Source organism: Parasteatoda tepidariorum, chromosome 9 (genome assembly GCF_982258835.1).
Source record: "Parasteatoda tepidariorum strain Cologne lab strain chromosome 9, Ptep-v5.0, whole genome shotgun sequence".
NCBI lineage: Eukaryota > Metazoa > Arthropoda > Arachnida > Araneae > Theridiidae > Parasteatoda > Parasteatoda tepidariorum.
In genome coordinates this window covers 79,301,852-79,325,787 of record NC_141763.1, presented here as the reverse complement: position 1 = coordinate 79,325,787, position 23,936 = coordinate 79,301,852, and the positions used below count along the sequence as shown (strand labels likewise).

Genomic DNA, 23,936 nt, shown 5'->3' with positions numbered 1-23,936 from the left:
ACCAAGGGCGGGAATAAAGGGGATTTTCCCGCTCACAGGAAATTTAATATCTGACATGAGGTGCAATGACCGCTGAACGCAAAGAAGGACATAAAAAGTTAAGATCCTTTTCCAAAAGAAAAGAAAAATTTTACGAGACAAAAAATTATTATTCTTCCTATTTATGTTTAAATTAAGAAAACTTCCTAAATTACGAAAACTCACTCGAAAATTTCACATAGAATAAACTAAAACTGCTATGAAATTAAGGGTAAATAAAGACTTAAAATAATTGGATGAAAAGATTGAAATAAAAAAAAAGAGTAATTGTAACATTACGCTAAAAGTGTAACTGTTACATTTATACTAAATGTTTAAATAATTGAAATTAAATTTGTTTAAACATTTGAATTATGAGTTAATATTCAAATACTAAACAAAGAAATTAATATTTTGCATTAACATTTAATTTAAATTTTATTGCCCAGCATTTAAATTAAAATGTAACAGTAAAAAGTTAAATTTTAAAAATAGGAAATTACCATAGAATAAGCCTAAAGTTACTGATAATATTATGTAGCCTTGTGCAAAGTAGCTTGTACTGACGCCAATTGCGGCTAGAGAGCAACCCACAAAGGCCATACATTGTAATCCAAATCTTTCCACTAAGATTCCAAATGCAAGACCTGATGATAAAAAATATAAAATTAGTACAATGCACATTTCAGTTTGATATCAGAAAATATTACAAAATAAAATTGTTGTTTTTTTTAAAAATTTTATTGTATGCATCAACGGCAATGTTGAATTCATTTGCACGAAATTTTAAGAAATGTTGTGCCAAAAACATAGGATCTGATGAGATTAGGTAGTGAAAATAGAGTTTAATTGCGTAGCAATAAAATCAACAGAAGCTATTTATTTAATTGTGCAATTAATTACGTAATAATTAAAACTTGATTTAAATTGGTAGCTTGCTACAATGTCAGCAAATTGAGCAGCAGTGGCTCTGGGAATAGAGCAATCGCCTCCAAATGAGGTAATCTAGATTCGAATCCCTGAAGTGGTTGGTTAAGACGAACTCTGCTCCCAGATCTCCCGACCACAGTGCTGACGTAAAATATCTTCAGTGGTAAATGGATCATGGGTTAGATTACCCTTGCCGTTGGGCTAACCGTTGGAGGTTTTCTCAGTTTTCCTCTCCATGCAGCAGATGTGGCTAGTTCCATCAAAATGTCCTCCACGAAGGTTAGTTTGTCCTAGTGCATGATCCAGAAGTTCAAAATTACAAGGCTATGGAATTGAACATTGATAGTCGTAAACTCAGAATCGGGTCGGTTGTTCACTACCGATTTTGAAATAAAATATAAAATAAAATTTAAGCATATTTAAATTGTAAGTTGAAATTACTGTTTTGGTGCTAAAATGTTGGAAGTCATATAACGGGCAGTAATAGGAATAATTAAAAGATGTGTAGCGTTTTGAATATAAACGAAGATCATCATCAGTTTTGTCAAGGCCCTAAAATGAAAGAAATATCATCGAATCATTCGAATTTCAACGTGAGAATAGCGGAAAAGAGTGGCCGATGTTTAAAAGTATGAACCGGATAAGGCCGAATTGACGATATAATAGGTGGGTTAATTTCGAAAGCCTGAATTGAAACTATTATTCGACTGCGGGCGAAACATATGTAATGGTTTAAGAAACGAATGGAGAATGGTATGGAACGGAATTTAAATATGAGGGACTGACAAACAACAGGAAAAAAGTCATCAACTAATTATTTGCATATTTTTAAATATGGAATGATTCTAAGAAATTCATTTTAGCGGGCACAGTGATTATTTCAAAAGTCAGTGAGAAGTCAGTCAAAAATTTAAATCAATGATTTTTTGTTGAGCAAAGGAATTGCGTTTGGTATATTGATTTTATACATGTATCTTTTATGCCATTCAAATAGAAGTATATATATATATATATATATATATATATATATACTGTCAGAAAAAGTAACCAGCAAAAGAAAATGAGATAAAAAAACAATTTGATTTAGTTTTGAACAAGACACGTCCGTAATTTGAATGGCAGGTAATTATTTCTTAGAGAAAACCTTTTGAATGCATTTCATTTTTTTTATCAGTTCCTTTTATCAATTATCATTTAATTAGTTTGTTATCAACCAATTTCACCATTTATGAAACTGTATAATCTTTTAGTTGTATCCGACTGGATGAAAATTGTCAAATTATTTTTTTGCTGCCGATATTTTAACTTCATTGGCTTTAAAAAAAGCCCTTAAATTTTGGAGCTCATGTTTTTAAAAATGATATTATTGTTGCTTTTTGGTATACTGACTGACGGATGGTATGTTATATATAGAATACTTGGTTTATAAGACAAAATAAGGAATATGAAAAATGTTACATACTTTGCTTTGTCATCGTATAGAATATTTAGGCTCTTTACGCAAAATAAGAAAAAGATAATTCTAATGTATTTTTCCAAATCATTGTATAATATACATGTAAGTTAGTCATTAGACTTTCTACAGAATGCCTAGATAATGTGAAATATTAATTAATTCATGTTCTGCCGACCAATTTTCGGCATTCTACAAGATGCAGAATTTCGTGTAATGTCGGAAATATCTACAAGGATTAACATACTGATTAAAAGTGCTTAGAATTATTTTTGCAGAAATATATACTTACCTGACAAGGCTCTTACAATGGCTAACACCACAAACGGAATTGCTGCTAAGTCCCTTTCGATTTCATATTGTTCAATAACAGCGACATAGAACAATGCAAACATTTTAAACGGAGGAAGTATCAAGCAAAAGACAACAGAACTTGCTATTAAAACTCTCCAACTATTCCAGCTTTTTAGGCCTTTCCCTTTTGCTGCGTAGCCTTCAAGGGTTTCTCTAGGTTGCTCTTTAGGCTGGATATCGAAAACGAAATGCGTATTAGATACATAACAAGATACATATAAACATACATAAAAAGAAATGCTATGCATAGTGAATAAAAGAAATCACCTTGAATAACTTTTGTTCTAATGGTAAGATTTTCTTAGTGTTAATCTTAATCGCCTAAAAGGTTAACCCTGAATATGCTATTATTCAGGACTAACCCTTTAAGTCATTAATTATATTAACCCTTTACTTAATCTTCTTAGTCATTGACTATGCGAACCCTTTAAGCTATATATTAATATCAATTAGTGATATTTCAGTAACCGAATTACCCAGGTAATCCTACTTTCTCTAAATAAGCAAACCTCTTTTTTTTTGGCAGATTTGGATTTATGGCCAACTAAATAGCCGCATTCTTGAAAATAGAGTTCTATTAATCTCGAGACTCTTACTTGTGAAAAAGGTATAGTAGAAATAATTCTAATCTCTTTTACCTGGATCTTATCTATTTACCAGACTTCGCTCGCAAATCTGCTTCGCTTGTGTTCAAAAGAAAACGAATTCTAATAATTAAACAATTTTAATGAGAGGATGGACTTAACATGAAAAACGATCTTCTTTCATCGAAGCTATAGAAATCAAACTAAAACAGAAAAGAAAAAAACATTAATGTTCGTTCAGTTCGAGCGCCATCTGTGGGCATTCAAGTTAATCTGTTTCATCCTCCGGCCCCAAAAGACCATTGAACAAACAGTTTTCGGTCCTTTTGATTCTTAGCCAAGTTCACAAGGATATAGTTGTTGAACTGGTCTTTTTAAATTAGTTCCATTAGAAAGTCTAATTGTGCACGATCGAGTCTTTCCATCACGTCCAGGATGGACACAGGTGACAATCCCCATTTTCCACATGAGTCGAGGAAGTTTCTTGTCGTACACTAGGACGGTTGAGTCTTTGGTTGGCAAAACATTTTCTTTCTGTCTCTTTAACTGGTGGGCCGTTCTTAGTTCTAGAACAGTGTTTCCCAAAGTGTGGTACGCGTACCCCCAGGGGTACGGGAACAGTTTAGCGGGGGTACGCGTTCTTATGCGAAATATCTTGCAACAGACGAAAATTTCAAAAAATTTAATTTAAAAACAAAGCCAGTCATTAAAATTTACGATTACGTATTTTTCTTTTACTATTTTTTGCAGAGTTAACAGTTAATATCTACAATCAGTTGTGATTTCAAAGTTTTGTGTAATTGTTTTGTAGTGAAGGTTTGTAATAAATTCTACTTATTTTGATTATTTTAATAAAATATAATTTTTATCCTTAACGTAGAATTTTTTACCAAAAAAGAAAAGTAAACATATTTTTAAAAAAATACATTAATTTTTTTTATTAGTGGTACACAGCGTAACGAAAAATTTAGAAAGGGTACACAAAAGTCATATGTTTGGGAAACACTGTTCTTGAAGATACGATATTTCCATTTTTTCCATAATCTTTCTAAGAGGGAATTTTTTTGCTTCCATCCTTGTTCTAGATTAGATTTGCTAGAAGTTGATTGAGTCGAAGCTGTGGGAGAGCAACAAGCCTTCTGCCTATGAGGAAATGTCCAGGTGTAAGCGGTTCAGGTTCCTCAATATCACTGTAGACAAAGGTCTATGGTCTGGAATTTATAATTGCTTCAACTTCAATAACTAAGGTCTCTAATTCCGGAAACGTCAAAGATGTTCTTCCCAATATTTTTCTAAGGCAAATTTTTGTAGATTTTATCAGTCTTTCCCAGAATCCGCCCCACAAGGCAGCTCTTTCAACGATGAAATTCCATTCTATGTTTTTGGTGGCAAAATAATTCTGAATTTCTTTGTCCTTTAAAAATTTCCACAATAAATTTATCTCAATTTTTGCTTTTTTGAAAGTTTTTGCGTTGTCAGAATACAGTTTTCTACAAAGTCCTCTGCGGGATACAAAAGGAACGTTTTTGTAGTCAGATCTTCAGTGAGCTCAAGATGGACGGCTCTGGTGACGGCGCAGGTAAAAAGCAAGCTTTTTTCATTCCGTTAATACTCTTCACATAAAGAGGACCTGCATAGTCAATTCCTGTTACTTCGAATGGATGAGCCTGTTTAATACGGTCTGGAGGGAGAGGAGCTTCGTCTTGGGTAAAGGGCTTAGCTCGAAATTTCTTGCAAAGATTGCAGTTGAAAATAATACTCTTAATTCTTTGACTTCCTTTAATAATCCAATAGGTTTCTCGAACGTCTGTTAATGTATCGGCAACTACTGCATGTCCTAATCTTTCATGACTTCTGCGAATTACAAGATTCGTAAAGTGACTTCTACTGGGCAGTAGCATCGGAGATACTTCTTTGTGACTAATTTCAGCATATCGAAGTCTGCTCTGCAAGCGAATGATGTTATTTTCGTCTAACGAAATAAAAAAGTTTTTCAATATTGATTTCGAAGATATGTTTTCTCTGCATTTTAGTGCTTTTAATTCTTCTCTAAAATGCTTTTCTTGAGTTGTCTTTATCCAATATTCTTCTGCTGATTGTAATTCTTCGCAACTAATAGTTCCGGTTTTTCTGTTTTCTCTATTTTTAAAATTAAAGATAAATCTTCTTATCCAGGCAGTGATACGTAAAATTTTCGTTAAATTTCCAAATCTTTCAATATTAATAATTTTCTCCATCTCTGAATCTATTGAAAGAACTACTGACTTGTCAACCTCTTCATTATCGATAGTTGCAAGCTCTTGATTTTCCTTAGGCCAATTATCTTCACTTTTTATTAGCCATTGAGGGCCGCTCCACCACAATTCTTTGTCAAGCAGATTTCCTAAGGATTCGCCACGAGTTAGCAGATCTGATGGATTTTCGTCATCAGGACAGTGCGACCATGAAGAAATGACAGTTTTTGAACGAATTTCAGTTACACGATTTTGGGCAAATGTTTTCAGCCTTTTAGATTTTCCACGAATCCAGTGAAGTACTATCATCGAATCTGTCCAGAATCGAACGGAATAGTCTGTCACAGATGAAAGGCTTTTCTTTACATATTCAAATAATCGACTTCCAATTACAGCTGAGAGTAATTCAAGTCTCGGAAGTGTCAACTTTCGAAGAGGGGCAACTCTGGATTTAGAGCAAATTAACGATGTTCGAAAATGTCCACCATAGTCTGTATATCGAATATATAGGACTGCACCATACGCTCGTTTGCTCGAGTCAACGAAACAATGAAATTGAAAATTTCCCTTTTCTTTAGCATTCTTCAGATAAAATCTAGGTATTTCAAAGTTATTTGAGTCTTTTAGTTCATCACACCATTTGTTCCAGTCTTTCGTTATATCTAATGGTATAGGATCATCCCACTTGAATTTTTGTTCCCAAATATTCTGAAGAAGAATCTTTGGTCTCAGCGTAAAGGGATTAATAAATCCAAGATGATCAAATATTTTCGATGCAAATTTTAAAATTAATCTTTTAGTTAAAGGATTAAATTTGTTACTTAATTCAGCAAACTTGCATTCTAATTTTAGCGTATCATCTTTCGAATTCCAAATGTAACCTAACACCTTAGAAGATTCATTTGAATTTTCGTTGCAATTTACGGACTGATCTAGTTTTATCTGAAGAGATTCCGAATTTGTTTTCCATTTACGTATATTAAATCCACCTTCACGTAAAATTTCTTTTATTTCCTTATAAATTAAAAGGCATTGGTTTTCGTTATTTAATCCAAAAATCAAATCATCAACATACAATTTAGAATTTAAAATTTTATATGCTAACGGATATTTACGTTCGTACTTACTTACATGATATTTGAGAGTTGCAGCCAACAAAAATGGACTTTTAGTAGCACCAAATAACACACGCGTCATTCGAAAAATTTTAATTTTTAACTTCTCTTTACTTTCAAAATTGTCCTCGAACCATAAGAATCTAACTGCATTTCTATCTCTTTCATCTAACAATATCTGCAAAAAACTTTGCTCTATATCGGCAGTTAACGCGAATGATTTGCTTCGGAAATCTAAAAGTAATCTGAAAGAGTCGGGATTCAGATTCGGCCCGTAATGTAAACAATCGTTCAATGATAATTTATTTTGCGAGTGGGATGAGGCGTCATAAACTATTCTTAACTTCGTTGTAGTTTTATCATCACGTATGACGGCATGATGAGGCATATAATATTCTCTATCCATATTCGTTTCACCCTTTTCATTTATTTCAACGGGTTCCACTATCCCCTCGCAAATTTGCTTCGATAATACATCCCTATAACGATCGTAAAATTCCTTATCTTTATCAAATCTCTTAACTTTCTAAGCGGTATTTCGCGATTTTATAATTATTTTCTAAATTTTCAGCATTTTCATTCCACGGTAATTTTACCACGTATCTATTGTTCTGAAATTTTATATTTTTCTCAAAATCCTGTAAGATAAATTCCCCATCATTATTAGACAAATCCCTTTTTTCGTTTTCGATACCCAATACGTCCAATTTCCAAAAATTTTGCAGAATTAAATCTGAATTTTCTTCACTCGAAGAATCTACGACTACTTTCATCATTTTCTCTCGCTTTCACTTTTTGTTTTGTTTTCTAAATAAGATGAACCGCTCAAGACCCATCCGAAAAGACTATCCATTGCAACCAGAGAAGTATGTGGAATCCTGTATATATAACCAGAAATAATTATTCCAATAATTGTCGGCGCCAATCAGTAGTCTGACGCAAGAACTTTCACTTCGTTCCCACGGTGATTCATCTGCGAGTGTTAAATTGTTTACGCAGCATAAATTTCTTATTTCTCTCTCTGGCCGATGAATAACTGCATTGCTAATAGCGTGGGTAGTTAACGCTTCTAATTGCATCCTTTTCGTAGGATCATGAATATTTCTTAAATTTACTAAAACACGATCTATTGTTTCTTCCTGGGGTTCTATCGAACCAAAAGGATATATTTTTACAGTTTATTTCCCTATCGTTTTTAATTTTAACTGATTAAAAAGATCCGATTCGACAAATGATTTTTGACTACCTAAATCAAATAAGATACGTATTTCAGCTCGTTTGTTTTTATTTTCTGCTAATACCGTCGCGGTTTGGAGTAAAATATTACTGCTCGAATTTTTACTTTCTGCAACAGAAGACACAATAGTTTCATTTTGGGGGACTTCGGGTTTTGATTCTAAAAGTTTATCATTATGTTTTTTACTACAAATAGTACAAGCAGGTTTCTTAACACATCGCCTGACAATATGAAATTTTTCTAGACAATTAAAACACCTACCTTGACGTAATAAACATTGTTTCTTTTCGGCAACACTTAATTTACATTCATCATTTTTATGATCATTAGAAAATAATACACATTTATTTTCATTGCTAATAACATTTAAAGCAGCAGCACTCACATTCCTATCGTATCTCAATTTTGGGAATTTATTATTTTCAAAACCAGAAAATTCTCTTTCATTTCTATTTTTAGAATAACCCTGAAAAGAATTAGATTCTTTTTTCTGAAATGAAAATGTTCTTTATCTTATTTCGATTTCGGATTTTAAATACTCTAACAATTTTGTTACGTTCCATGAATCTGTTTCGTTTTTATATTCGCGATTATAATTTAAAATTAAACTATCAAGTATTAATTTAGTTATAATTGGGAAAAGTCAATTACCGTAACTTTCAAGTTCGATGCCAAGTGATTCTAAAATACGTATTTGAATTTCACACGTATCGTATAATTCGCGGAGCGCTATTAATATGTGATCTAATCAAAATTTATTTTTTGCCGTATCGCTCTTCAAGAATATTAATTGCAATATCGTAGTTTTTCTCAGACAATGTCAAACCCTGTATCGCGATTTGTGCTTTTGATTTCAGTAAACTTTTTAAGTATGTGAATTTGTCGATTTTATTCAAATTTTGATTATTATGAATCGCGTTCCTAAACTGAGACCAAAATTCCTGAAAGTTTTCATGATTGCCTTCAAATTTTTCAATGTAAATCTTAGGTAATTTAATTTTAATTTGAGCTTTTGAATTTTGGAATAAGTCACTAACAGTTGTATTTGAGCTTTCGACGCTAACAGTTTCTTTTTCGATTGCAGTCTTTTTGAGAATTTTCTCAATTTTAAACTTATAGAGAATAATTTTATCTCTACATTCTTCAGATGATTCAACTTCTGCTGTTATTTGTTTACAGTCTTCGATTTTATCAATAATGAGTTTATCTAGTTCAATCATTTGTTTTTCTTTTAACTGTACAAGTGCTACTTCTAAATATTCTAAATTCGAATTTTCTAAAGCTTCGTCAATTTTAGTCATGAGTTTAGTGGCACTTGTTCTTAAACCGCCTCTTCTCGTTTTTAGTTTCGCTTCATCCGTCATTTTCGTTTTCAAATTCTTATAAACAACAAGTAATAAACAGTAATAGTCTCGGTGTTTTCGGCACCATGAAAAAGGTATAGTAGAAATAATTCTAATTTTCTCTCTTACCTGGATCTTATCTATTTACCAGACTTCGCTCGCAAATCTGATTCGCTTGTGTTCAAAAGAAAACGAATTCTAATAATTAAACAATTTTAATGAGAGGACGCGGACTTAACATAAAAAACGATCTTCTTTCATCGAAGCTATAGAAATCAAACTAAAACAGAAAAGAAAAAAAAACATTAATGCGATTCGAGCGCCATCTGTGGGCATTCAAGTTAATCTGTTTCAACTTGCTTGAAAACTTGCTGTCCGTTTCAAAAATACGCAAATCGAAAGGCAGTCGACATGTTTCAAGCTTTCAACTGGAGGCCAATTTTTAAGACTTGCCTATTGTGATTGAGAAGAAACAAAAGTGATTTGAAATTTATCGTCACTTTTGCTTCTTCTCATTCATGTCTAGCAAGTCTTGAAAATATGCGCTTATTTTAGAGCGCTTGAATTATGCTGACTGTTATTCCAGATAGGGTCCCATTATAGTTAGGAAAGCTGTTCAAAGTTTGGATCCTTTAATGTTAAATTTACTTTTTGCTTTTTAATTCACAACTATTCAAAAATTCTACCACCTGTTTATGAAATTTGTTTACCCAAAATTTTTTATGGAGTAATAATTTTTAATAATTATTTTTATTTTTTGTTTAATAATAGTCGAAATAAGTTTGAATTGCATGGCAAGCAAATGTTTGTACAGTTTTAAAGTATGTAATTTTAAATGATAGAATACAAAATTTCAACGGAAACAGTTGAATAAGTTCATGAAATATGAATTGTTAAAAATACGAGTTTTTGATATCTTATAATTTTCAAACCATTCGACTGATTTGGTTTTAAATTTTTTATGTTTTCATTTAGAATGTAAAACGTTGTATATCTTAAAATTAAAAAGTTTTCCCACAATTACTAAATTAAATATAAAAATAAATAATTATTGGAAATGAATTTTTCATAAAAATGTATGGATAATTTCACGGAATTCGGAGCTTTTCCTTGAAGGGGTGCAGGAGTTTTTTGATATGTGCAACTATTTTTCAGATACATAGTTAAAAACGCAAAAAAGTAAAATTAACATTAAGGTGCCCACACTTTCAACCGTCCTCTTGATTAAGCTTGCACCAGACAAATTGCAGCTACTTTTCATTATTTTGATGATCAAAATCTAAATCCCTCGAAAAAAGAATATGTTTATTCAGAGAAAGAACGTTTTTGTGTTTCATTCCGCAATTTAATTAATACGAAGTATGAATTAATTAGTATATTTGAAGTCAGCTCTTTGGTATCTTAGGATGTATGATTTTGTGCGGGAAAACCCGATTATTAGAAAGTTACTTCAGAGTTATATATTTTTTTTATTGCTAACTGTTTAAAAGCAACTTGTTATACCAAACTATAACTTTTTTATGAAAATCTAAATTCATCGGAAAAATAATATGCTTATTCCGAGAAATCGCGTTTTTGTGTTTAATTCCGTAATTTAATTTATACTAAGTATAAATTAAAATTAGAATATTGGAGGTCAGCTCTTTGGAACCTTAAGATATATGTTTTTAGTACGAAAAATCCGATAGTTAGAAAGTTGCTTCAGAGTTATATCTTTTTTTTTTATTGTTCACTGTTTAAAAACAACTTTTATACTAAACTATTATACTGCATAGTTTCACTACAAGACATCGTTGTCCTTTCATTTTTTCTCAGGTAAGAAATTTACACTAAATAGAGATTTCGAAGTTTTGGCAATCACACATCTAGGGTAGTAAATAGGCAAAAAGTTGTTTGAAAATCAACAAATGAGTAGAGTATAGTAGGGGAGAGTTGGATAAAACGGGATAGTCGGACAAAACGGGATACGTCGCCTAGGGACCAGACTATTGCAGCTATCCAGTGGACAACGACAGAAACGTGTTATTCGACAGTGATTATATCATTCTCGGTGCGTCCCGCCTTGAGATCACTATTTGATAGAAAGTTGTAGGTCTCAGAATTTTTTTACTCTATTTTTTTGCCATTTTCTACATTTACGTGCGTTGTTTTTTACATTGTACTGCCTACATATATGGGAATAAAATTCCGGTGAGTATTAAGTTTAATTAACCATTTATTTACCAATATTTTTATGTGCAGTCTATCTAATTTTCTTTTCACATTTACGCAGCAACCATGTTTGTTTCAAAAAGTGACGGAGTCGGACAAAACGGGACCCTTGTGAGTTGGATAAAACGGGATAAAGTTTTTCATGTTCCGTTTTATCGACCTATTTATTTATTGGACTATTACATTTTAAAATAGCCATATATTAATGTAGGCCTAGGCTTTTTAAACAACTTATTTATATTAACTATGGATATTTTTTGAATAATTTAGTCTCTTTATATAGTAATGCAAAATTTGTTTATTAACGTTCACTATTAAGCATTTTATTTTCGACTCTAGGATTTCACATCTTTCTTTAGAACTAATTGTAATGTATTTCTCTGATAAAAACTTTTTTATACATAAACAATTATTATACATAAACAATTATTTATATATTTGCATTATTTATTATTTTATCTTTATATATATGCAAAAAATTAAACATTGTAAACCCTATCCCGTTTTATCCAACCCAGGTATGCTAAAACGGGATATGTAAGAGTTTGGAAACGAATTTTTTTTCCTATTTCGCTGTCATTAAAATTAGTTGAAAATATGTTTTTTGTGTGCTTCAATAAATGTTGTAGCTACAAAAAAAAATAATGTATTGTTTTCCTAAACAGATATTCCGTAGTAGATAAAAACAATAATGGTATCCCGTTTTATCCAACTCTCCCCTACTTGCCTAACGATATTTAATATTTAACGATAACGATTTTTAATAATATCATTATTTTCGAGTTAAAGGATTTTTAATATTTTCATATTGTGTTCCATAATCAGTGGCTTTAATTTTTGAGTTTTATATTGTAATTTAATTGACTACTTAAAATATAATTTTTTTTATATAAAAATTAGGATATGCGTATTTTTTAAGCAATGTTCAAAAGACATTATCAATAGTAAAAACACGCAATCTTTCTCTGATAATACCAATGCCGTGTTATTCTAGTCATTTCTTAGACACGCGAAATGATTTTTTACCAAATAGCAATTCATAATACAATACTTCTTAGGGTTTGAAGCGTCATCTTAACGGTTTAAAAGGATATTAAAGATTTTTATTTCCTTGATGATGAAATGCTTTTCAAGATCATTTGTGTATTTTAAAACTTCTTTTGAAGGCGTTTTCTTCTTTGATATGATATTTAAATATCAGAATATTTTATACTTTTCTTTTCTGTAATTACCATTACATTTTTAAAATTTTTTTGATATTTTATTTTTTAATGCAAAATTTTTTTCTTCAAAAGAAGTTCGCGTTTTATATCACTATTTAAACAATACACTTGAAGTTTTGTTAAATTATATTTAATTTTATTGAATAGTTTGTACAATAACATAAGACAATATATAGAGAAAATACATACTCGATATAAAAGTTCTGACTTAAAAATTTCGCATTAATATATAACTTAGATTTTCGATATAGTTTGAAATAATCTGCTTCGAAATACTGGATAATACTGATAATGTATTTTAAGAATCTTTGCCTAAAAATGAATAAGATTTTAAAATTAATGTTTAAGCTAGACAAAAAAGTAAGAAAGAAATGTCAGCGAAATATGACGGATTTCTATTGAAGAAATCTAGATTAAAACACCACATTTTGATTGTCTGATGAAATTCAGTGTGTTAATGTTTGCCTTTCATCTCTGCTCTATCGGGAATCTAATAGTATTTGAGAGTTTTAGTTTCATCTTCCGTCATAGTGATTTGTCCAATTTTAACAAAGCATTCTTTAGGTCAATATTAAATTTCATTATTATTTTTCAATATCAAAATGCGACAATGATAAAACCACAAATTGTTTCAAAGATGATCATAATTTTAAATCTAAATGTTCCTAGTATTGTTTTTAACCAGGTACTGTACACGGTTTCAAAATTTCTACTATATACAAAACATTGTATTGCCGAAATAGGTAATGTGATATCTTTCACTGATACATTCGTAAGAAAATCTTTTCTTAATAATTTGAAAATGGTGCTTATCATCATATAATTAGGAAATTAACAATTAAAACTGTTTAAATATTAATTTTAAGAATAAAAAAAATATTTTTGTAATTTTTTACATTTGTGTTTAAAATACGCAATTTATATTTTTAACAGATTTAAAAATTTTCAAGTCGTTATTTACAATGAATTTAATAGAATTGAATGTATGAATTGAAAAGCTTGGAGCAAAAACGTTACGATAAACCACATATTGTTTTAAAGATTATAATTTTACATCAAACTGTTTCTACTATTGTTTCTAAACAGGTACTGTACAAGTTCTCGGAATTTATCCCTGTAAGCAAAACATTTTATCACTTAAATAGAAATTGTGATATTTTTCACTGAAGCATTAATTTGAAAATGTTTTCTTAAACATTTGAAAATGGAGCTTACTATCACATTGCCCGAAATAATTTAATAAGTAATTAATTTGGATTACGAAGTTTTGAGTTGACACAGACACTTATACACAAAAAAAGATTTCTCCCTATAAACAAAACATTTTGTTATCTAAATAGAAATTGTGGTATAATTCATAAAAAAATCTTTCTTAACAACTTGAAAATGGAGCTTACCATCATGTTGCTCCAGGTCCCATAATAAGTTATCAATTTTTATGACGAAGTTTTTAGTTCTTTACATAAACAAACACTTAGACACTAATACGCAAAAAAATTTTTTTACTTACATTCATACTGTAAATCTGGAATTGATATTTACACAGAAAAGTGTGTTCATCAATGCTTCACTGAATAAATGAAAAATAAAAATGCAGTTTGCATTTTAGTTAATAGATATCAGAACTCATTTTTGTGTAACGCCTAATGAATATTTTTGGACAATGAATGAAATGTTAGATCTCAGCTGTCATCGACCAAATATATAAAATCCACAGACCGACTTTCATAAAGACAAATAGCCTTGAAAAGATGCATTGTTTGCTTGTCATAATTGCGCTGGAGAGATGACATTTATTTTATGAGTTCCGACAAATATGCGTGCTAAGTTGCAATCGGTAATTTTAACGATTTATGAAAGTATTCACTAATCGTCAATTTCGTTTACAAAAGAATTTGATAAAAATAACATTGACATTTAGTTAGTACTTAACTTAAGGATAAGGTAAGTCTTCTTTTTTTCATTAAAAAAAAAGGAATTTTGAAGGACTTTTAATCTGATCGCTTTTTAATTTCCTTGATAATATAAGCTGGTACATTAAAACGTATCCTATTCTTCGATGCCTAATCAGGCGACGCACTGATTATTTAACACAGGTTAAAACACGCACTAAAAAAAATCCTGACACAGGTTTCAATATCATTGCAGTTGTTGTTGCTTTTTAGGACATTGTTCCATTGCACCTATTACCAATTCTATTCAATTTAATTGCTGTTGTTATGAATACGATATTTGGCAAATAGATGACGAGAACTAAACAGGAATGATATTGTATCATTATTTCAAGTTATTAAATGATATTGCATCATTACTTTTGATTGAAAAATAAAACACATGTAATTTCTTTTTTTTATAGTCGCTATTTAATATGAATAATTGACTCAGAGTTTATTGCTTACACAGTTAAAAATTTGACTCGAAAAGGTCCTCCGATTATGCGACGACTTTAATTTTCAGTCATGGCCTTGGCAAAGTTTCGGATTAACGGTAATCGGCAATGTTTCCAAATTGTCGCACTACGACATACCGAGTGTGAGTGTTTAGTAAGCGTGTACTTAATATTTTGTCTATAATCTTTATAAAAAAATTCCATAATTTACATATAGGAGATAGAAAATTAATTTTTAAGCTAGAAAAAATCAATGAAAATTTGGGTACCAGATTGACAGCCAAATGAGACTTAAAAAGACAAAAATTCTATGAAAATCTATCAAATAATTTGTGTGAAAGGTGGGCTTAAAACATTGAAATTTTGGAGGAGTTTCTGATTATAGCTTATTACCCCCTCTCAGATTTCTTCCTGTAATCAAACATATTTTGATATTTGTAGTCTCGCTCTCCTCAATAGCGGTTCATCAGATTCTAATAAGGACTTTCTCGTGCATTAAATTCTTATTTGCGATTTTTTTTATTGCGTTTTTTCTTTTCTTGTCATCTGTATGAGTTCTTAGCTTAAATTTAAAACGATGTATGAAACTTTTGTGGTACAGATCGCAGTCGAATACATGTTCCCATTTTTTTGCCAGCGAAAAAAAAACTGTGGGAAACTGAAAAATATCCCAGGAAACATCCCTGGTGGGAAATTGGAACGTCCCCTATGATGATCTTCAGACAGAATACATGGGTTACAACCCGTTTTACAAGGAGGACATATCCATACATCATCCCTCTGCAGTTTGTAATTTTTACCTGAGCTAAAGAATGATCAATCTCCAATTCAGTACCCCCTGAGGTATTGTTTTGTTTTGGGAGCTTGAAGGACATTGTGATTCTGATCGATTTAGCGTGCATCATTCACCATTTTGTGCATGGGTAGTCTTCGGCCGGTGGAGATCAAACCAACAACCCCTTGGACAATATCCAAACGCCCTAAAAGCCGAGCTATACCGGCCCAGCAAGGTCTGAAAAACTATTTATTTGATAATATTCAAAGATATGGTCGGGAGAGAGTTCGGTGTCGATGCAGTGAGGACAACTTCTGTAGCTTCGATCACAGTTTAGGTCAGGGATGGTGTGCTTCAGAGAGGTAGTAGAAAGTAGTCTGCGGCTGGCTATGGCATCAGCATCAGTTAGGATCAGGCTGTTGGAAAATTGAGAGTTATCTCGGGCATCATTGGCCAGGATATCAGCTTTCTAATTACCATCGATATCGACGTGTGCTGGTATCCATTGAAGGATACAAGTTCTTTGGGCCGCGGTTATTTGGTTTAAGAGAAGGATGATATCTTGGGTGAGTTGAGAGTCTCCTCTTAAAATATCCTGGAGATCAGAGCGAGAGTCCGAGAATACCAAAACTCCGTTAGAATTTTGGATTGCCATACTGGCGAAGCTCGTCAGGATCCATCTGGATCCCCCGAAGCAACTCCTCTATTCCATAGAGATTATTGATGTTGCCAAAGCTGTTTTAGATGCTTTTGGACAAATTTAATTTTCTTTGCATTACTGGACAAGACAACAACAACAACAACATTTGATAATATTTACTTTTCAATTATGTATTTGTTTCTAAAAGAATGGTAATCAGAACTATAATTTTGAAAATCAAAATTTCTGGTTAATCGTTACGATAGCAAATAGTAAAATTACCAAATAAATGGTTTAAATACCATATAATTTGATTCAATTACTAGAGTTATGCTTCTTTTACCAGAAATGTCTTTATCCTAGTTAGGTAATCTGTTAGAATTTTTTTCTATGTGTGAATGATAAATCGCATTTTTGTCATTGTATTACTAGCACAATTTGATGTGGAAGAAAATAATTCGTGTAATCGTGGAGAAATCTTGGTCTTTGTCGATTCAGAAGTCAATCAGGTTTGACACACTCTCGTGACGTTCCTTATATGTATCCAATTAAATTGATTTAAAGTACATGGCATAGACATAATCACTTTACTTCTTCTCGACTTGCAAGCAACCAATTATTCAGAATACTGAATAACGTACTGAATAACGTACAGTACATGTAAAAATAAATATTTAAACCAATAAATAAAATGCTACGTCGAATTTCTTACCTAACTATTGGATTAAGTACAAAGAGCTATTCTTCATGATTTGAAGAGTCAATTTAGAATATGTTTTAGTGTAAAATACAAATTAAGTTACAAAATTTAACATAAAGTTGAACTTTATATGAATAAATATTTTTTTCTGCCGATTTTGTTTTCCTCGAAAATTTAAAAAAGGTCAAACGAGTGTTAACGCCATATCTGTAAGATGAACTGCGTTAACCGAACATAATTTTTTTCCTCTATTAAACTAGTTAATCGCAAGGCAATGTTATGCAATAATAATATTGCAATTATAATTTATGCAATAATAATAATTCAATTATAATTTATGCACTTATAGTTTCATGCGAAAATAATATTCTTAATAATTCTTTAGCATTTTTTATTATTTAATTTAATAATGATAAATGCTCCTTAAATTATTTTAGTATATACGCATAACAATGCAACATAATTATCAATGTTGATATCAACGTTAAATGTTATGAAATAATAATAATGCAATTACATTTTTATGCAATAATAATATTTTGAATAATATTTTACTTTTTTTTTATTATTTAATTTAATAATGATAAATGCTCCTTAAATTATTTTAGTATGTACACATAAAAGTGCAACATAATTATAAATGTTAAAATCTAAAATGTAAATGAAATCAGATAATAGATTTCATTTTATATTATATTACAGAAAGATTTAAAATATATATTTTACTGTCAAACAATTGGAAAGAAAAAAAATGCAAAGAAAGCTGTTTGATACTACGTCAAACTATCCGAAAAAGAATTTAAAATCAAAACTAAACGACAGGTATTAAAAAAGAAACTCTATACAGAAAGAAAGAAAAACGGAAAATGAAACGGCGTCCAAGACATACTAAAAGTCGCATAAAATGAAATTTATGTTCTTTCGTTATTTCTACGTTTTCGTAACAATGCTTGAAAGAAAGGTATAAATTATTTTTAGATTTAAATTTTGACATCTTATTAAAGTGAAGAAATAAAGTTTTTCTGAAATGGTTAAAAAAAATAACCGCCAAGACAGCTACTTATAATTATCATACTGGTACTAATTCTATTATTTACGTCGCACTAGAGTTGCACAATGGGTTATTGGCGACGCTCTGGAAAATATCCCTGAGGATGATCCGCAGACAACATACATACGTCAAATCCCGTTTTACAAGGAGGACGCATTCACACATCATCCATCCGCAGAGCCATGATGACTCAGAAATTAGAGTGTTCGCCTTCCAATGAGGTTAACCGGGTATTGATTTATAATGGGAACTTGGAGGACTTTCTGACCTTGACAGACTTGCACCAGTCACCATTTTGTACGCGGGGAGTCTTCGGCTGGAGGGAATCGTTGTTGCTCTTAAGAACATAATAGTTGGTTGAAATTAAACTGATGCTAGTCAGAAGCTCATAGCTTCGGCTTTACCGAAGGGATTCTAATGAAACTGCAGATATACACTGACAAAATAAGTCTTAAAAAAATAATTCGAAATTTTGCCAGTGGGTGGTGATGCAGTGAAGTAAAAAAGATATCAGCACAAATATCAAAGAAAAACAGATCATTTAATTTCTTTACACATCTATGTGCACAATTCGTCGCTCAGAATAAATATGCTAAACATCAGTATCGACGACCGCATGTAACTTATCATAAAGAATGTAGGTGGGCATGTTGGATGATGCTGGTTTTTAAATATGTTTTATTAGTAACACGTGGCTGATAAATGTGATCTTTAAGATAATCCTACAATCAGAGGTCTTGAGGGTTTACTTCTGGTGACCTTTCTAGAAAAAAAATCAGAAAAGTATAAAAGTAAGTGAAATGACAAGTTCATTAGACAAGTGAGTATGAATCACATTCTTTATACGTCTTAGCACATGAGAAACTGTTCCTCCTGCACTGCAAAAAATTCCAGATCAAATTACGGTATAAAACGCCGGCACTTTGGTGGCTTCATCCGTAAAATCCATTTTTACTGTAAAATATTATACCGTAACTCTTACAGTAACATTTAATTAGAGTGATTCAGTGATTTTACTGTAATTATTGCTACAAAACTTACAGTTTATCAAATTTTTTGTTCCATAACATGTTCCGGTAAAATGGATTTTATGGTAAAAGTACCGGCATACCATAATTTGATCCTGAATTTTTTACAGTGAGCAGAATCAGAGAACGATCGATCTTCAATCCAGTACCCCCAGAGGTATTGATTTGTTATGGGAACATGGAGAACTTTTGCGACTCGACAAATTTAACGTGCATCAGTCACCAACTACACGGGGAGTCTTCGGGGTTTGAACCTACGAACTCTCGGACAGCCCTGGTCGGACAGCCTGGTCGGTAGGGCCCAGCGCCCTACCGACCAGGCTATCCCGGCAGCAGGTTCTTCAGTTGTTGCAATTGCAACTTCCTCCCTAATTTCCGGCTTTGTCTCACGTTTTCTTCGTTCCAGTGTTTACAAAAAACCGTTTTTTTTTTTAACTTTTGCATCACGTTTTTAATTTGTAGAAACATTTTTCACGTTTTTAACTTATATATCACGAGTGTTTTAGAAGCAATGTGTGTTCTTCCTTGCTTTGAGGCAAATTCCTAACAAGTGAACAATACGCATCACTTTTTATGCACAATTACAGAAGCTACTTATTTGGATACTGTTTTTATCTTAGACGCGTCTATTGACTACCGATGAAAACCTCGGTCACATGATCTAAAGAACATATATCTGAAATTTCAATTCGCTCAGTATTACCGATGTTATAAAAATTAGCCTCCGTGTACTGTTAATTTTAACAGCCCCGTGTTTATTTGGAATCCAAACAAAAAGTGTAATAATCAACATCAAACATTACTAGATTTTGTAATGGCATATTATTCAGTTTTATAGTGAAGTAATTTATGAGCGGTATGTGCAGTGGAACGATGTTATGAGTCCCTGAGTACCGACAATTCAACAGCCCTGTATTTATTTGGAATCCAAACAAAAACTGTACTAATCACCGTCAAAAATTATTGAATTTTGCAGTGGTACAATATTCAGCTTTATACTGGTGTAATTTAATTCTAGTTGTAATTTTCATCTGATAAAATTGTAGTGTTTCACTTTAATATTAAATATATATCGGTGTTGCCAGTAAAAAAAAAGTTTTTTTTCACTATGATTAAATAGTTTTGTTTTTGTGTTAGCTCTTCTATAAAACAGTCACTAATATATATTGAACATTATATTAATTTAATTAATATTAGATATTATAATTAATATTATAATTAATATTAAATACTATAATTAATAGTATAATTAATAGTAAATATGATAATTAATATTTTAATTAATATTAAATATTATAATTATTGTTTGAAGTATAATATCATTTTGATTATTATTATGTATTTTATTCCTCAAACATTTCGAAGCAGTAATTCATTTTTCAATATGTGGAGTAGTCTTATGAAATGATAAATTGATGATAAAAGTTTTTTGAAAAAAGCAAAGCAATTTTTCTCTAAAAATATGAATTTATGTATTCTGTCTTATTATTTTTAACAGCTTTAGAATATAAGAGGAACATAATGTTTAATTTTTATTTGAAAAAAAATCAAACAATCTTTCTGAAAAAAGCATAGCATGTTGAAATGTTAAATAAATCAGTGATTTATAGTAATTTTATGTATTAAAAATCGTTGAAGTATTTTTTTCATAGTTAAAAAATAAATTACTCTTGTACAAAGCGTTATTTTCCCAATAGTTTCTGCTTTATTGGAAAATACTGATAATATAATCAAACAAATAGTTTAGTTACTTGTTTGAAAGGCTGTTGCGTTGCGCAAAAAATGATAAATGATAAAATAAGATGCGTTTAACCCGATGGGATTCTCAGTGTATTTCTATTTCAAGAAATATTTATAAACCTATTCATAATGCATAAAGAATTGATAATCAATAAATTATTAACTCTCGTTGCTTGGGCTACTGTTCCGGGTAGTTTTCCCTCTAAAACCTTTGATTTATGTTGATTGATTAAGACCAGAAATAATTGCATTGTTATTGAATATTCTACATTTTCAAGATAAATCAAGATATTTTAAAATTATTCTTTTCCAGATAATTTAGCATGGCATTAATGCTCGGAAAAAGTTCAATTTATCAAAGATGATTTTATTTATTCATTTTTTAAACCACAACTAAGTTTTTTTAGTTAATATTTTCATAGACGATCATTAAAATAGACGTGCGCCATCAGTTTTCGTTAATGCTGCTCAGGTTTTGTTTATGAATTCAATAGAAGTATTTCAAATAGCTGTGAATGTATTTAAATTTAATGATTTTCTTTATTTGATAAAACTATTGCTTTGTAATGCTTCCTTTAAATTTTTTCAGAAGTCTTTTTGATACACATTTATTTAAAGCTATGCGATAAATTTTGATTTAGATACTTAAATAATGCAAATTTATCCCAAGATTAACTCAATCAAATGCATTAAAATTCTAAAAATATTGATAGCAGCCTGTCCATCCTGTTAACCGTGAAGTTTACGGTTACGAACTTTCTTTTACCTTTAAGGCTTTGAAACCGTTTACAACTGGAATGGTTAACAAACCACAAATATAAAACTATAAGGTTTGTAGCCATTTGCAACTATCATGGTTTCTAATAAGTAAAAATGAAATTGAACTAAAAATTAAGTTAGATTATGTTGATGTTTCGTTAGATAATAGACAATAGAGTTGGGTTATGGTTGAGTTGTGTTTTGTCGAATAATACATGGAATATGGCTTTATTAGTTTAACTAGTTATGCTATTTATTATGAGAAATGGAAAACATTAGAGTTTTTGTGTTAAACAGTTCTGAGATAGTTAATGCGTGAATAAGAGTTTCGTATTTTTACAGTCCAGGTCACTGAGTGAGTAGTGCAGGATACTTAAAACCTTTTATGTCTTAAAGGGTTGGAGAAATATCGTGGAGTCAACGCTGGGATTCCAACCACCGTTTATCCGGCCGTGAGATTGACAGAATAGCCAGCTCACCTGGAGTATGTACCTTGCAAGGAGCTATAGCATTCTGGCTGCTTCATAAAGTGGGCATAGTTGGTGCGGATAAAATTCTAGTAGTTTTACCGTATTAGGAGTAAGGAGTCAATTAACGATTTTCCTCACTGTTAATAATATGAATACAACGTTCCACATTTCATATGGCAGTTAAACTGGTTTTGATGTTTTCTGATCCATCTTATGTAGTTGTATGTGTGTAGTGGTATGTGATTATGTATGTGTTGAAACACAAGATAGTGTCGGTAAGTTATGTGTCGAGAATTGTGAATCGATTTGTTATCTTGTTTATTGATTTCTGACAATTGATGTTATAAAGAAAGTTATGCACAGTAAGTGAAGTGAATTTAGTACATGCCGATTATTTAATACCTTTATTTTTTTTAATTCATAAAATAAAGTAGAGTTAAAATTGCAAATAGGCTTAACAACGCTCTGGTGATAGATATGAAATGATTTTGTTAGGAATATTTTGAGTAAATCTAGGTGTCACAAAAATAACCCACCCAAAATAAAATCCATCATAATCTGAAAAAAAGAAAGAGATAGAAATGTATGGTTCGATGCATTCTTTTTAAGAAAGCAGACATTTAATTCTTACCAAGTTTCGCAATTAGCAAAATTGTTCATCAATAGATGGTGCTGTTAATTCAGAAAGTTATAAAACAAAGTAACCAACAAGTAATCAACTTCTATTTACTTTCCATTTACTGCATTATTTTGAAAGTAATTAGCATTTCCATTTGTTGTCTGGAGGCAAAATCAACAAAGCGAAAATATTTCAGTTGGAAGGATCTGACAAGCTGTAGTAATTTTAATTAAATAGTTTTCCAGTCAGAAGCGATACAAAAAAATGTATAAAACTGCTGTATTTCAAACATTTCGAACTGAAATGTTTGCAATGTCATTTGTTAATTCTGTTTTCAGACTACAGCATGATGGTTATTACAAGAAATAATTGCAGCAATTTATCTTCAACTGGATTTAGATAATCCTAAAAACAAAAATAACTATTTTTAGCTGCACCAATCTCCCGGATAAATATATGATGCACAATATATTATGCATTTTAAAAGGAAATATATCATACTTATTTCAGCATGACACTAAAAAAAGCTGCAAAATTTGCGAAAAAAAACTGTCTGCTGGTGTGCTGGTATAAAACCGTTTATTTCTCAGAAACATTATGTTATTTTAAGACAGGCGTTTGTTCTTTAAGTACTATAACTTATATACTCCGTTATTTTTACGAACTCTATTGTTTTGATGAAAATTCAATAACTATGTTAGCTTTGTGGTCCGCGTGAGCCGAGAGCAGTACGTGTAAGCTGGGATTCGTACCTGGGGTCATTGGAAGGAGAGCATTTTGTCCTCTGAGTGATCGCAGCTCTACAGCGTCTCAGTAATAACAAAACGTTTTAAACTGTTTCTTACCTTAAAAGTTCTAATTATTGAAATAATATCTAAATGTAAAAACTTTTAAGGCTATAGAGTCCCACTCACTTAGAAATGTCTGGCAACTCAATTTATCAACAAAAAAAAAATATCTAAGAAAATATAATAATCAGGTAGAGAATCAATTTGACAATAATATCGAATAGAAGTTTTATTTATGCGATATAGTTTATTTATGCAATACGATATATTTATAC

The 23,936-nt window shown here is 30.9% G+C and overlaps 1 protein-coding gene across 4 annotated transcripts in view; it reads right to left on the bottom strand.

The window, feature by feature from the left end:
• LOC107450710 (uncharacterized) overlaps positions 1-23,936 on the bottom strand; it is a 53,404-nt gene that overhangs the window by 5,445 nt on the left and 24,023 nt on the right. For 3 of the 4 annotated variants that reach the window (XM_016066566.4, XM_016066568.4, XM_016066569.4), the window contains exons 3-4: positions 2,694-2,925; positions 522-665 (exon numbers count right to left, since the gene is read on the bottom strand). In XM_016066566.4, coding sequence (XP_015922052.1) covers positions 522-665; positions 2,694-2,925 — 376 coding nt within the window. Of the gene's footprint in view, positions 1-521; positions 666-2,693; positions 2,926-14,212; positions 14,675-23,936 lie in introns of those variants that run through there. The other variant, XM_016066570.4, reaches the window with a different exon arrangement.